At 38.2% G+C, this 17407-nt stretch overlaps 1 protein-coding gene across 1 annotated transcript; it reads left to right on the forward strand.

The window, feature by feature from the left end:
• Positions 1-1074: 1074 nt before the first annotated feature.
• Positions 1075-8783, forward strand: LOC308417567 (testin-2; the record flags this gene model as incomplete). Its single annotated transcript, XM_080912936.1, has 7 exons — positions 1075-1200; positions 2141-2263; positions 2357-2503; positions 2682-2906; positions 7405-7567; positions 8173-8290; positions 8684-8783. The coding sequence occupies 7 exons, from the start codon at positions 1075-1077 to the stop codon at positions 8781-8783; spliced, it is 1002 nt and encodes a 333-aa protein (XP_080769062.1).
• Positions 8784-17407: the final 8624 nt, after the last annotated feature.

Here is a 17407-nt window from a genome sequence, read left to right on the forward strand (position 1 = left end):
GAAAATGCTTTTAGATCTTTTTCATGTTCACTCTGCTGTTTTAAGTAAATACAACCTCATTTTATGTCCTAATCAGCACAACTTTCACCCACTTCTTACTGCTTCTCTCTCTCTCTGTCTCTCTCTCTCTCTCTCTCTCTCTCTCTCTCTCTCTCTCTCTCTCTCTCTCTCTCTCTCTCTCTCCTCCTTATTCACCCATTTTAAAAAATTAATATAATTATACAATTTCTTCTCTTCCCTTTTCCTCTCCTATGTCTTTTTCCCTCCAAATGCTCCCCTTAATTTTTCTCAAATTCACAGGCCCTTCCTGTCTATTATTATGGTTACATACAATGCATAAATATACGAGTATAACTTGCTCAGCCAATTTCATGTTGCTTATACATATGTGGCTTCAAAACTGTGCCTAGAACTCTGGAACTGACCAGCTCTTGTGACCTCCCCTGCACTGGAGGCTCTGGCATCCAGGATCTCAGCCATGACAGCTCTCTGAGGCAGAGAACTGGATTTTCTCCATCATATTCCAAAGTAAACAGGAACTAATGCATGTTGTCTTCTTCTGCTTTATCTACAGATAATGTTCCAGCAAGAGTTCTGAAGGGAACGGGCTGAGGAGAAATCTCCAGGCCAAGAAAATTTTATCTTGTGACTCCTCCCACACACACACACACACACACACACACACACACACACACACACACCCTAACTCTTAACATTCCATTTCTCTCTACTTGGGATTATATTTTGTACAGTGATATTTTGTTCATGTGTCCTCAGTACCAGTGGCAGAAAGCCTATGTCTTTGCTTTAAATTTCTGAACCACAAGGTGCATTCACACCCTGTGATGAGCTAAGCCAGTTACTATTCATTTTAATAGATAAACAAAATTCCTCTGTGTGTCTCCTTTAAGACAAGCATAACTTTAACTTTTCCCATACTCCATTCTTTAGAAGAACCGTTTAACCTATTTTATTTCACCATTATGGTATTAATTTCTAGGTACAGATAAGAAGACTTTTCTGAATCATTAATGTAACCGGAATCTTATGCCTTTTTCTCTAGGTGTATGAGACATGATTGCTGTTCTCTTCCTAATGGTCCTCTGCTTGGAAGTCGATTCAACTGCTCCAACACTAGATCCCAGTTTGGATGTTGAATGGAATGAATGGATAACAAAACATGGGAAAACATACAACATGGTTAGTAATATGGAAATTCCCATAGACAATGGCAGGCATAAATTTTTTGCAACCTACTCTTAATAAGGGTTCAACCTCTCCTGTAGCCCATTACCCAGCACAAGTAGTGAAAGAGAAAAGTTATTAGGATATGGGAAAAATGGACCTGTTCAGCAATCGTTCTTTGGGGGTAACCTCAGTCTTCTTTGGCAGCAGTTCAGTCCTATAGCAAACACCAAATACAACTCAGCAGCTGCAGACTAGTCCTCTAGGCAGGCAGACACCAGGCACGAACCAGCAGCTGTAGTTCAACACTGAAGAAACCACAAGGCTCTCCAATCAGCCTGAGGCAAGGCTGTGGGAGGGGTAAAGGGTTTCTCTTGATGCTCGTGTTACCACAAGTTGAGCTTAATGCTATGTAAGGCAACCCAACACATGTGTTTTGTTAAAGAAGAATAGCAAGGCAGACCACACCAAACAAATGCCCTATGCTCCTCTCCCATTGCCTATGGGGTCATATTTATACTCCTTCATTAAACATCCTGCTATATCAAAAAACCCTCTCACCTGTGCCTGCTTCAGAAAAACATTCTTTCCTTTGTCTGCTTTAGCAAGACATCCTCTCACCTGTGTGCACCATGAAAACATCATTTGACATCACTGAGTTTCCAAAAACACTAAAAGTTTCCACTTCAGTCAATAGTCCTGGCTTTGTGTATTTATGTACATTTGTATTATGGCCATACCATAAATTCCAGAATCCTGTTCAAGGTCTAATCTGAAGACACATATTGTGTATATTATGTAACAAGAATTTCTATTATTACTGGATGTGAATAATAGCTTTCAGAATAGTACAGCCATTTTTTGCCATGGTTCCTCTTCACCAGTGGGTCCATGAATGTACTTGGGTTGGTCTTGAAATAAAAGGGAAGATCACAACTTGTATTTATCTTTCCAGAATGAAGAAGGACTGAGGAGAGCTGTGTGGGAAAAGAATTTTAAAATGATTAAACTGCATAATTGGGAATACCTTGAGGGGAAGCATGACTACACCATGGCAATGAATGCCTTTGGTGACTTGGTGAGTGTGACGTGACATAAATTATACAGCATAGTGATTCCCTTCTTCTGCTCTTTATAAATACCCTCAATGATTTGTTGGCTTTTCTTGAAGACCAATATAGAATTTGTGAAAATGATGACAGGCTTTCAAAGGCAGAAGACCAAGAAAATGCAAGTATTCCAGGATCATCAATTTCTTTATGTCCCCAAATATGTGGATTGGAGAATGCTTGGCTATGTGACCCCTGTGAAGAATCAGGTATGACAGTCTCAACTTACACCACTCACAGAAAGCTGAGAAAGAAATGTCATCTTTAATTTTCTCTAAGTATAAAGTAACATGCACTGTTGTATAAAATATATTCTGAAGTGTGAATTGTCCACTATTATCTGTTATTAACCTTGGAATGACTCTGAGCTTTTTCCTCATCCCTTAGGGTCATTGTGCCGCTAGTTGGGCTTTTAGTGCAACTGGGTCCCTAGAAGGACAAATGTTCAGAAAAACAGGGAAACTGATTGCTCTGAGTGAGCAGAACCTACTGGACTGCATGGGATTTAATGTTACCCATGGCTGCAGTGGTGGCCTCATGCAGCATGCCTTCCAATATGTGAAAGACAATGGCGGCCTCGCAACTGAGGAGTCCTATCCATACAGAGGACCAGTAAGTAGAACTCCTGTGCCATTGCCATTCTATCTCACCCTATAGAAGGCACAACTGCAGACACAGTCTACTGTCTAAAAACTCACATTCTTATTGGTTTATTAGTTTAACTCTTAGAGAACTACATGCACATATACAATATGTTGTGGTCAAATTCATGCCATTCCTTTGTCTCTAATTCCTCCTCTGTCTCCCCCCAAAACACTTTTTCTTCCCAACTTCCTGTGTTCTTTATTATTATTATTATTATTATTATTATTATTATTATTAATCATCATCATCATAATCAAACCCACTAAGCCCACATAATACTGCATGTGTATACATGCATATAAGGGCATTGACCGAAGCATAAGTAAGCTCTCTTTCTCTTCTCCTAAAGGAGCTATCAAATGTCAGTAGGTTTACAACCAGGGATGGGACTTTATGACCCTCCCCACTGTCCATGTTGATATTTTGGCAGGTTGTATCTTGTGAAGATCATATGTTTAGTTACACATGCTCTATCTCTTTTATAATCTTTCACACACAACTACTACTACTACCCTCTTTTGAAATGATACCTAAGCCTGGGCTATCATCCACATATAAGGGCAACCCTAATATAGTTGTCTCTCTGGGTATAGGTTACCTTACTCAGAATTATTTCCAGTTCCACCCACTAACCTATAAACTTCATAATCTAATTTTTCTTCATAACTGAACATATTCCATTTTGTCTGTGTATGACGTCTTCATTATCCATTTACCAGTTGGTAGACATCGAGGCTGTCTCTGTTTTCTGGCTCTTATGGATAAAATAGCAATGAACATGGATGAGCAAGAACCAACCTAGACCCTATAGGCCCACAAGTGTCGTAGATGAATCATAAGTTAGATCTATCTCTGGCCTTTTTAAGAAACTGTACTCTTTTATTCCAAACTTCCCCTTTATCCACACTTCTACCAGCTGATGTTAGTCATCTGTTTATTATCTTAGCTATTCTGGTCAGAGTAAGATGAAATTTCAAAGCAATTTTTAAGTTGTATTTACTTGATGATTAAGGATGTTAAATATTTTTTAAAATATTTCTTGACTATCTTATTCCTTCACTTTGAGAACTCAGGTTAGTTCTAACCCCTCCGAATTTAGTTCAGTATTTGTTTGCTTGGTGTTGGGTTTGTTTTTGTATTGGTTTTGTTTTTTAACTTTTGCATGTTCTGGATATTAATCATGTCTCAGACATATAGCTGATAAAAATAATTCCATTCTGCAAGATGCCTCTTTGTTTGGATGATTGTTTCTTTTGCTATATTGAAGGGTTTTAGTTTCCTGGGGTCCTGTGTATGTCCATTACTGCTTCTTTTTTAATAAATGCTAGATTATATTTATTCATTGAATTTCCATGTGAAATGGTTAAAAAGTCTTTTATTTAAGATAAAGTCTACTTAGAGTTTTAAAACCTTAAAATATAAACGTGATGTTATGTAAAATATTACAGATTACAGGGATAAGAGGAAAACGTTACTATGATGGGAAAACATGGAGGCCACTACTCTTTCCAAAGCACAGGGGGAAAGGGTGAGTTCTGTGAGCACACTGGGAACAATATTAGACATCTCCCACATTAGTTCCGACTTGCCTCTAGCGTCTGTACATTTTCGTCATGTAAAATTTATTGAAAACACTCTCCATTGTACTTCATAAATATGGTTATAAATAATTCCATGCATTTGGCAAGATTTTTAATCACCCACAATGGGTTGGGCTCTCTCACCTTGATCACTAGTTGAGAAAATGTCTTATAGCTGGATCTCATGGAGGCATTTCCTCAACTGAGGCTCCTTTCTTTGTAATAACTCCAGCTCGTGTCAAGTTGACACAAACCAGCCAGTACACTATACCCCACACCCCACACCCTACATCCCACACCCCACACCCCATACCCCATACCCAGCACATCAGTCACTGCAGAACTAGGTACAACTTCACTCATTGAGGGTAGACCAGGTGGCCCAGTTAGGGGAGCAGGATCCAAAAGTAGGCAACAAATTCATGGACAGCTCTGCTCCAGTTGTTGGGGAACCTGCATGAAGACAAAGCTGCACATCTGCTACATATATTCAGGGTGACCTAGGTCCAGTCCATGCACACTCTTTGTTTGTGGTTCCGTCTTTGGAGATACAAAAGGTCCAAGTTAGTTTACTCTGTTTGTCTTCCTATGGTGTCCCTATCCCCTTCAGGACCCTCAATCCTTTCCCCCTGACACTTCCTCTAGACTCCTCAAGATCCAGCTAATGTTTGGCTGTGGGTCTCTGCATCTGTTTCAGTCACCTGTTGGACAGGGCCTCTCAGAAGGCAGTTATGCTAGTATCCTGTCTGCAATCATAACAGAATATCATTAATAGAATCAGGGAGTGGTTCTTGCCCATAGGGTGAATCTCATTTTGGGCCAGTCATTGGTTGTCAGTTTCCTCTGTCTCTGCTCAACCTTTGTCCCTGCACATCTTGAAAGCACAACATGTTTTAGGCCAGAGGTTTTGTGGGTGAGTTTCCGTCTTTATCCCTCCAATGGGATTCCTGCCTGATTAGAGGAAGTGGCCACTTCAGGCTCCATGTCCTCCACTGCTAGAAGTTTCAGCCGGAGTGACCCCCAAAACCACTCTGGGGACTCCCCCATCTGAGGTCTCTGGCATGTCCCAGAGATACTTCTCCCTCCACCCACATCCAATTTGAGTTTTCTCTCTCCTGTTATTCCTACACCTGATGCCCCCACTTTCACTCCCACTCCTAGTCCCTCCCCCACCCAAATCCTTCTCTCCATACACTTCATGAATAACTATGTTCATGAATATGAAAATAGCTGAGCAAGTATACTTTGGGATGGTAGAGTATCTTTTGGGCATATGCCCAGGAGTGATATAGCTGGGTCTGGAGGTAGAACTATTACAAATTTTCTGAGAAACTGCCAAATTCATTTCCAGAATGGTAAAGGTTTTACCCCCACCAGCAATAGAGGAGTGTTCCCCTTGCCCTACATTCTTGCCAGTATGGATGTGATTGTTGTTTTGTTGTGTTAAAAGTGTCCTTTGACTTACAGGAAATTTTCAGTTTCATGAGGTCCCACTTATTCAGTTTTGCTCTCAGTGCCTGAACCACTGATGTTCTATTGTTGGCTCCTGTACCAATGAGTTTCTCTTCTACTATATCTAGTGTATTTGCTTTTATGTTGAAGTCTTTGATATACATGGACTTGAGATTTGTGCAGGATGATAAAAATACATCTATTTCTTAACCATGAACCATATGAATACTTTAAAGTATGTATGAAAATTCTTTAGCCAAATTAACAAAAAGAAAATAAAAGACCAGAACAATTAAATTTAGAGATGGAAAGGGGAAAATTACAGCAGAAATTTATCAGGTTAAGGGTTATTCATTAAAATGTTATATTCCCCTATACTGGAAAATATAAAAAATAGGTATTAATCTAGAAGCATGTGGTCTATCAAAGTTAAATCAAGATGAAGTAAATAACCTATATGAACTCAACAACTAATATAAATTCTGTAATTAAAACCTCTTAACTATAAAGAATCCCAGGACCAGATGGATTCAGCATAGAATTTCACCATTCTTTCCTCAGAGAGCTAACACCAACTCTCCTCACATTACGCCATCTAGTATAAAGGAAGGAACATTTCCAGATTATTAAATGAAGCCAGTGGTACCCCAATGCCAAAACCCGACAAAGGATAAACCACAAAGAGAGGTTTATAGGCTAATCTCTCTAATCAACTTAGAAGCAAATTTCTTTAGCACAATCCTGGCAAACTAAATTCCAGAATACATTCAGATGATCACACATCACAATCAAGTCAGCTTCCTTCCAGACATTTAGGGTTTGTACATATATTTAAATTAATGAGTGTGATTCACCACATACACTCAAGGAGAGAAACTACAGGATTATCTCATTAAATACATCTAACAAAATCCAATGTTGCTTCATGATAAAAATTTCCAGAGAATCTATGGATACAGGGGACATAGCTCAACATAATAAAGGCGATGTGCTACAAGCCCATAGTCAACATCAAAGCATTTTAATAAATATAAATGAAATGCCCATAAGGTAGTAGAACCTTTCCGTAAACCATCATTGCTGTCACTGTCAGTATTAGCCTTTGTATGGCTATTTGAGGGGCTGCTTTTCAAGGACCCCTTCTTGCTGCTGTGAACACAGGGAATGAGAAAGCCTGTGTGTCCTCCATAGAGGACACATCTATCCACAATGAATATCCATTATGGATAGAAGAAGACCTATGAATATCACTGAACACAAGCAAGCTTAATCTTCAGCTCCAAATCTCCCAACAGAACTTCTCTTCTTGGGATGTTGTAAGAACCGTGAATTGAGGGTGCTCATCTGCAGTGTGCTGAGTTCTGTGGTTCTAGCTCATGTTCTCCAGGAGGTAGATGGCAATGAATGAATCTCTTTCCCCTTAACTTTCAAAGGGTAATAAGTGCAGGTACCATGCTGAGGATTCTGCAGCTAATGTCAGAGATTTTGTGCAAGTCCCGGGAAGCGAGGAAGCCCTTATGAAAGCCGTGGCTAAAGTGGGGCCCATCTCTGTTGCAGTTGATGCCAGCCACAGTTCCTTCCAGTTCTATGATACTGGTAAGTGTCTTCCTTCTAGTCTTCTATGCATGAACATTGTACCGCTGACATGGCAAACTGACCTAGTGATTTCTTTATTACACAGCATTTTATGTAAATGTTTCTATTTGTGGGTTTTATATTCTATATCAGAAATGTTATATAATTTTTTCTACTTTACATGACTTAAGTATAATTTCATCAGTCCAAGTGTTTTAATTAGCCTTATGTTCCATGTGGTATAATTTACCTGCGTTTCCTCCAGTTGTTTCATTTTTAAGATTTTAATCAAATATTTCATTTATGTAGATCATTCTTATAAATGACTTTGCCATTGCATTATAGTTTTCTGTGGGTTTTGCTTGGACTAACCTACAAGTAAGTCAATAAGATTTCTTGTCTGTAACCAAACAACTGTTTTACCAGAGGATGTATGCTAACTTTTATTTCTGATGTATTTATCTCAAAGTTTATAGTCTTAGCCCTGATAACAAGAAAAGTCTTGCTCAGTCTTACCTTGTGTATGTCATTCCAGTGAACTGAGGAAATGCCTCTCTTACAATTGGTGACATGGTCTCTGGGAGGTCACCAGAGCCTATCACTTTAGCTTTGGTTTTATTTTTTAGGCATCTATTATGAGGCACAGTGTAAAAGGGTTCACCTAAACCATGCTGTTCTGGTCGTTGGCTATGGCTTTGAAGGAGAAGAATCAGATGGCAACAGTTTTTGGCTGGTCAAAAACAGGTATAAATTTCAGAATAGGTTTATATTTAAATTTCAAATTAAGTTACTGTACACAGTATTCAAATATATATACCAGCTATCTACATCCCATAGAGGTTGAATACAGAAGTCTATGATAAATAACATGATGATTCTGTCATGGTTTGGGGCAGAAGTTAACATGGAATTTGTACCAGTTATCCGTCAATCCTGACACATTCTACTTCTGTACCACATGTAGATAAAGGACATCCTGTCCCATCTCTGTGGTGTTTTTAGTCCTGTATGATTCAACTATTGGTATCCGGGAGACAAACCACTATCTTTTCTGAATCTTTCTATTAAGTGTGTTTTCTATCTTGGTGCTTAAGTGAACTGCTTTTCTATTTAATGGAGAACGTGCTCTTCTTTCAGTTGGGGTGAGGAATGGGGCATGAAGGGATACATGAAGATTGCCAAAGACTGGAACAACCACTGCGGGATTGCTACATACGCCACATTCCCCATTGTATGAGCTCAGTGAGGACGGAGTGGACCAGGGATGGAATGTACTGAGCAAGTTTCTCCTTTCGCAGACCAGCCTCTGCTGTGGGGCAATGAGGGAGGAGTAGCAGCTGAGTCACTGAGGATCCACACTTGCTGAGAATTAAGTTCATAAATATTAGTGCCATTAACAGCTTTGTAGGAATGGCTCTCATATAAAAAATCTGGATTTTCATTTTTAAATGCTGCACAAATCTAAATATTCAAAAATAAAGCTTAGTTGGAAAACAATAGTAGGACTTCTTTTTTAGTTCACTACTTAACTGAATGTGAGAACATAATTGTAAGGGGGGAGAATGAGAGAGAGAGAGAGAGAGAGAGAGAGAGAGAGAGAGAGAGAGAGAGAGAGAGAGAGAGAGATTAAAAATTATGCAGAAGTTTCTTTAAGGGGGTTGTTTTTTTGAGACAGGATTTCTCTATGTACCCTGGCATTCACCCTATAAACAAGGCTGGCCTTCTGGAACTCAGGTAATCCACCTGCCTCTGCCTCCCAAAGCCTGGAATTAAGGTTCATGCCACAAAGCTGCAAGATCTCCATAACACAGGACAATGGCAAAATAAATTAGAGGAGTCCCGGGGAGGATCCAGTACTGATAGTGTAGCAAAACCCAGAGACCTCAAACCAGACCAAAGACTCATTGCAATGAACATTTACAAGTAAAGATGTTTCTACAAAAAGGTATACTGTGTGACCCACACATACTGCTGCTTCTATAGCAAGATGGGCTTTGTCTTGTTTACTTTGGGGTTTTTTCTTGTGAAGGAGGTTGCAAGTGTAGAGGACACATATGAACGGAGAGGCAGATGAGTAGGATCTGTGTGCATGATAGAAAATTCACAAAGAATCAATTTAAAATGTTTATTTAAATAAAAACTAGAATACTTGTGCCCTCTAATTTTGGATAAGGACACTCACTCAACCTGTGTCCAGCACGAACAGTGTAATGTTAAAGAGGGGTGTGTGTGTGTGTGTGTGTGTGTGTGTGTGTGTGTGTGTGTGTGTGTGTGTGTGTGAACACCTCTCTGAAGATGAAAGTAAAACAAAATAAAAATTCAAAATAAATAAACATGATACAGAGAGGAGAAAAGAAATCAATGTGTCCATACAGAAATCCTTATGATGTTGTCCATTGTGTTGAGTGTTCTAGCCCTCTAAGAACAGGTCATAGCAGTACCTGAGCATCCTTCATGACAAGGGGCATCATCCATAGCCTGCTAGGGTGAAAGGCCTTTTGTCTGGCCAGGGATTTAGAATGGTAGTGAAGCATTTCTTTTGTCTTTGCCATAGTTTTGTGAGACTATGGATCTACCGATGAATGCATAGGATACTTTGAGCCACAAATCAGGTGACAAAATTACTCAATGCTTTGTAGTTGGTGGGCTGAGCCCACTTAAGCCAGAGTCGGTATAGACATGAAAGTGATGGTGGACCTGAATGACCTATGTTTCTGGCCCATCCATCTCCATGTCTGGCCACCTGGGTGGCAATGACAGCCAAGGTGAAGCTTCCATTCCAGAAGACTTTCTCTCTTGACCAGGCATTTTACTGTTAATCATGCCTTTCTGTTTGGACTCAGGGAATTTTTCTCTCCTGGTCTACCTGGGTCCATACTCATGAGATACAGTTTCAGAGTGGTTGGATTTCTTTTATAGCACCAACCATGCTATTAATTGTGAGTAACCAAGCCAAAGTCACTAAAATATGTCTCTGTATACTCTGGTCATAGTATTCCCACTATCTGTATATTGACAAGGACTAAAATACTCTCAAGAGTTGGGGTAAGCATGACTGTTTGGGATCAAAAAGTAAATCCTTAAGTCAGAAAAAAATAGCAAAATAAAAACTTGGATCCCTTGAGACAACAACAAAAAATTCAAAACTATACAGTGAATTTATTCCTAGACACAAAGTTAAGATGTAAGTAGATTTAACATGTACCTATATAATTGTATGGACATCTTGTTATGTGCCCAGAATGACAGGTCTGTCTGTGTTTTACTCTATCACTGTTTTCTCAATGCACAGATGTCATCTAGAGCACTTAAGTGGTTCGCCTTTACTTACAGTGTTGTGAAAAATTGATGCCAAACCTATGAAAGAAAACTGCATAGTTACAAGTCACCCAGCAATCTTCTTTTAGCTACTGGCTTTGACTTTTAAAATGGAGGCAAGGAAGTCTCAAGATGAGAGAGATAAATACAATATCTCTGTGAGTTGACATCTATATGCAGGTGAGGGTAGGCACAAGATAAGACAAGGCCTGTGATTGGGCAGTAAAAAAAAAAAAGGTGGGTGCAGAGTTTTTGAGAGGTGGGAGAGATAGGAGAGGAGAGAGATAAGGAAAGAACATGGAGGAAGAGAAGGGTGACCCAGATCCATGTGGCTTTAAGTAGCTACAGGTAACTATGAATATCTTATAAGGAATGAATAATTATAGAACAATTTGTCTTTTCTAGGTAGGCAGTTTATATTAATATCAATTGGCTCTGAGTTTATTGTGTGGATGTTTTGTGGGGTGAGAATTTACTGATATAAGTCTGACTGATAAATTACAAGCCTCTAGAGTTTTGATTTTGCCAGGTTACAGGGATTTGTGATAGCTAACCATGAGATGGGTGGTTGTTGAATGGGGCTGGCGTGGCAGCCACCAGCCATGGAAACAAGATAGGTGATCACTGCTGGGGCTAGCCATGGTGGCGAGATCACCAATGGGGTCAGAGAGTCTGGAGTTAGTGTGGTGTGGTGCCTTTTTCATTTTTACTTTTAAAATATTTTCCAATGCACATCTTGACCTACCCAGTACACCCAAGGTCTTGATACAAGCTCAGAAAGAATGCATGGATAAGTCCAAAGTGCTGGACTGAGAGGAAATTATATTATAAAGGTATGATGGGTGATGGCAAACATTATGTTTAGAGGATAATTTACTGTGCTAGAATGAATGACTTATAAAAACTTTTAGCTTATAAGCCATATGAAAGTTGGTTGTATCTTTTAAAATAAAATGTACCTGCTCAGCTAAATTATTCCAAATGATGACTTCAGTAAGCAGTTGGGCTATTCTTATAAACTGCTGATTGTTGTAAAATTTTTCACTGCCTCTGTGATTCTTGCAAGATAATGGGCCACATGGCTAACAGGCTAACTGCTAGCTTCCATTTGTGCACAAAATGCTTGCTTGCTTAGGATAACTCATGCATCTGGCCCACATCTGATACAAAATATTAAGCTTTGTCTGCATCAACACAGGATATGAGTTAACGTGACTCCCAAAATTGTGATTTTGTGTGGTTTGCCTGTAAAGACCTTGGAATAAAAATAGCTGAGAACTTACCTAGAGAACTTTGAGTCTCTGGTTGGGTCCCAGCCAGTATTTTTAATATAAAAAGCCTCTTTATTAAAATCATATTCTTTGCCTTATTGGTGACTCTGTTGGTGACTCTCTGAATCCTATCAGACACACAGCAAGCAACGTACCCAAGCAAGGACTGTGAGGGGAGGGATTCTCGAGAGAAGGTCAACTTCACAGGATTTTCTTGATGAGCTTTGCACTGAATGCTGGGTAAAAATGGTGAATTCATTGTTTGCTTGCTTGTTTTTACAAGTGAAGAAAAATGTTTGATTCATTATCACGGCAGCATGCTTGGTGAAAGCCAGAGGCGGAGTTGTTGTTGTTGTTGCTGCTGTGGTACTGCTGCTGCTATAGTTGTTGTTCTTCTTGTTGTTGTGTGTTCACTTGCTTGCTTGCTTTGTTTGTTTTGTTTTGACATAAGGTCAATTTCATGATTTCTGATTTCACGCTGATATAGTACATGGAGTTCAGGCTTCAAGTGACTACTTTCATTCTTTTTGATTTGTTGTTTTAGACTGTGCTCTCTACTCCTTCCTGTTTCCTGGTTAGTTACTATTTCAAGACCAGTACACGTACACGGAAGTGTTGGCCTTCTATATTGTAGTGTGTTTATTCTTGTTTGTTGATTGTGGCTTTTGTTTTATCTTTTGTTTCCTTCGTTGCCAGCTCCTGGGGGATTGTGGCCAGGCCACTGGTTTTCAAGGGCCTTCCTTAGAGTGGCTTTTAGGATTATGAACGGAAATATTACTAGAGCTGATAATCCCCATGTCCACTGCTTGTGTGGAAACCATTATCTCTTTGCCGAAGCCACTCTGCATATTTGATGCATTTGGGCACAGAAACCACATTTATCTATGCTCTGGGGCTATTTGTCAGCATCATTCTCATAATCACCATCAATCAGCATTTGCAGAGCATTAAGCACAGGAATCAGTGCACCTAGTTTTGGAGAAAAACAACAACAAAACAAATGAACAAACAAACAACAAAACATGTCAAACATACCACATAAGACATGGAAGAAATACATACAAACATGAATCAAAGAACTGATAACTATAAAAGCAAGCCGACATATGTCACAAATAGCATAATAAACTCATCAACGTTGGATCCTTTATGGTAGTTATAAAATGGGGAAAGGACATGATCGTCCAGTATAGAATCTAAAAAGAAGGGTGCCCAGTGTCATTGGAGTTTCACACTAAAGGCTTAGAAGAACTTTTGTCAGTCAGAAAACCAAACTCTCTAGTGTTTTTCTCATGTCATTGTCCTTTGGGTACTTAAGGATTTGGGGAATTGGCACACTCTGAAAGATCACATGGAGATGAAACATATGTTTATAAACCAACAATACATGCATCTTACATAAATCATCATATAATTGTTTTCCATAGTAGAGATTTTAGGGGAGCATTTGAATCAGAGAAAAGCCATTTTTCTCCATTTTCATCATGCTGATTCCCAGTTGTTCCCTCCTGATTTGTATTCTTTATATACTCCTTTCCTTAGATAAAGGCAGAATAAGAAAAAGTCAGAGCAGACATAATCTTTTTGTGGCTGCTTGAAACACAGGAGAGTAACAAGCAATTCAAGTTCCCCACAAAATTCAAACACCCGGTTTAGCATACAGCTTCTCTGTCTTCCAAACAATGTCCATTTATTATTTGGAAAGCAAGGTGGGGTTGCCTAGGGACTCAATGGACAAATAAATCCTGAGACTTTACCTCTGTTTCTTCTTTCTCTCCTCCTTCATATTTTGAACGGATGTGCAACAAGCCAACATGCAGCACAGACAGGCCAAAAAACACATGACAACTACAGAGTTCAATTTTTAACAATCTGTACTCATGGATATGATAATTCCTTTGCATTTTTGTGTTGGAAACCTAGAAGCAAAGAGTGTTGAAGCAGCTTGCTTGTCTAGGCACTCAGAAATTGTTCATCTGTTTTTCAATCACAGGATGGAATTGTGACTTTCCCTTTCTATAATTACTATAAAAAATAGGTCGAGCTAAATCTAAGCTATATCGTAAGTGCCCAGAGCATGAGGGATCAGCACAAAAAGGTAATTTTTAATGTGATATTTTAAAAACAATCAGCATTCTGACAAATGTAATATTGAATAATACCTTGAATTTGTAGTGTTAATTATGTTTTAGATTAAGACAAATATTAACATTGAAGTAATAAATTATAGCAGAATTTGCTTATAAAATAAGTTTTCTTATAAGTTGAAGAGATAGACATCCACCCATTACATGTTGGAGTATGCCAGAGACTATCTCTTCTACAATAGTCACTTTTATATCAAGAAATTAAATTATGATAATATTTCCCTTTAAAATTAAGTTACATTTATAATGTTATTTGTCATGTCATCATTTGGAAATAAGAGAAAGAACAATGTGTCTATTATAGGAAAAAAGAGTTTATTAAATAGAAAAGAATTTGTCTATTAATATATCTGATACCAAGAAGTACATACTGACAGGAGCCTGATATAGCGGTCTCCTGAGAGACTCTGCCAGAGCCTGACAAATACAGAGGCGGATGCTCTCAACCAACCATTGGACTGAGAACGGGGTTCCCAATGGAGGAGTTAAAAGAAGGAGTGAAGGAGGTGAACAGGTTTAAAACTCCATAGGAAGAACAACAATATCAACCAAACAGACCCCCCAGAGCTCCCAGAGTCTAAACCACCAACCAAAGAGTACACATGGAAGGATCCATGGCTCTAGCCACATATGTAGCACAGGATGGCCTTATGGGACATCAATGAGAAGAGAGGCCCTTGGTCCTGTGAAAGCTTGATGCCCCAAGGTAAGGGAATGCCAGGGAGAGGAGGTGGAAGAAAGAGGGTGGGTAAGTGGGGATGCACTCTCATAGAGACAAGTGGATGAGATAAGGGGATTCTGGAGGGGAAACCAGGAAAGGGGGTAACATTTGAAATGTAAGTAAAGAAAATATCCAATTAAAAAATAAATTAAAAAGAATGTTGTCTATAATGAAATGATGTAAATTTACTGGGGGAAAAGGACATACATAGGACAATATTGAACCAGAAATAGAAGCATTTACATGGCCTGATACCACCTAAGGTCAGGATCTTTGCCTCTACTTTGATGGTGGGACCACATAACACTATTCTCCTCCATGAAGTACCTACCCTTAGTCTCAACATCACTCACAAAGGACACTGTGTAAAGATCTTTTTTATAGAGAATTTTTATTTTAAAATGGCTTTACTGATTCAGTGAGAATTTTATACATCATATTTTCATCCTTTCCCCTGTGATCTGCTGTGAGATCCACCCTATTTCATACTCACTTTATGTTTTGATGATTTTAATCCCGTCGGTTTCAATCTGTGCTGCATATATAGTCTTATATATGTGGCCATCCACTCAAGTATGTTAGACTGACCAAAGGACAGATCCTTTCCCTTTAGGAAAGCTAAGTACTGGAAGTCTTCTCTTGAAAGCTATCCATTACCAATAGCTCTTCATCTAGGGGTCTTCGTGCACATTTTCTTTCTCTATGCTAGGATTTTGTCTGTTCTGTGTTCATGCATGTCTTCTCCAGACTGTCAGAAATGGGTTTGTGCAGCTGTCCTGATGTGTAAATCATTGTTTATTTGTAGTAATCAACCACATCTGGATCTTTTTCCACTCACTCTTCCTCAGTGATCCCTGGGCCTTTGGGAAAGAGGAGTGTGATATAAATTTAGAGTCCCATTTAGAGCTTGGAACTCTCCAGACACTTATTCTCTTTATCATGAATAGTTAGTTGTATGTCTCTGTGTTCATGGCTACCTACTGTAAAAATAAGGTTCTCTCATAAGCGAGAGTGCACTAATTCATGAGTATTACAAGAAACTGTTACAAGTTTGTTTAATTACAAAGTCTCGTTAGCAGAACTGCTGTCGTAGGTTCTCCACTAGGACTTCTGTCTTATCTATACGCAAAGTCTTTTCCTTGATAACTGTGCCAGATCTTATGAAGTGTCCTTTAACTCGAATAATAAAATGTTGGTTAGGTCTATGAACTTTGTACCAATTTTGCTCCAATGGACATGTCTTGCCACACAGGTCATTATTGTAACTTGAAGAATTCACAAGTCATGTAAGATTAATGATCACTTTTTACTGTAGTAACTATGCATAGCTATGCATCTCACTGTGAAAGCTAGCAGAGTGATAAATGTTTCCAAGACAGGAACCAGCTTAATTTCTCCATGTTCCTTGACTCAGTAGGTGATATATTCATCAACTGGGACTTATCATCAGGTTTTGGAGAGTAATCAAAAGCAATAGCAATAGGCTGTGATATTAGGCATCTATGAAATCTCACTGGTCAACAATCCCATCAGAGTCAACTCATTTCTGATATTCTGAAATGACTACTGTCTCTGTTATCTACCTGGATCATTGTTGCTCTATTATAACTATATAACTATAGTTATACACACACACATATATATAGTTATATATATGGAATATATATTATATGTTATATGTTACATGTTACAGGCTATATGTTATATGTTATATGCTATATGTTATATGTTAAAGGTTATGTGTTATATGTTATGTGTTATATGATATAGAATATATTATATGTTATATATTACATGTTATATGTTATATATGTTATATTATATGTTATATGTTATGTGTTATATTTTATGTGTTATGTTTTATATATTATGTGTTATGTGTTGTATGTTACATGTTATATATTGCATGTTGCATGTTATATGTTGTATATTGCATATTATATGTTATATATTTTATATTATATATTGTATATTATATATTGTATATTATGTATTATATATCATGTTTTATATATCACATATTATATATCATATATCATATACCATATACCATATATCATATATCATATACCATATACCATATATCATATATCATATATCATCATATATTGTATATCATATATCAATCATATATCATATATCATATCATATATCATATATCATGAAGTTTCTGCAGTTGTAGAATTTAATACGACTTTTCATGAGATCTGTGGCATCAGCACTCTTCTCTTTCATAACAAATTCCCCAAGAATACTGTATAAGAAAATTGCAGTTCAATCACAAATACACAACTCATTGAGTTTCAAACAAAGTCATTGTAAAATGAGCTTCCAACCTGAGCTGGTGATCGTGGCTTCTATTCATGAGTGAGCTTGTGAATCATGTAAGTTTCAGAAAGTGCAT

Source organism: Micromys minutus (assembly GCF_963924665.1).
Source record: "Micromys minutus genome assembly, chromosome: 1".
In the NCBI taxonomy this organism is placed as follows: domain Eukaryota; kingdom Metazoa; phylum Chordata; class Mammalia; order Rodentia; family Muridae; genus Micromys; species Micromys minutus.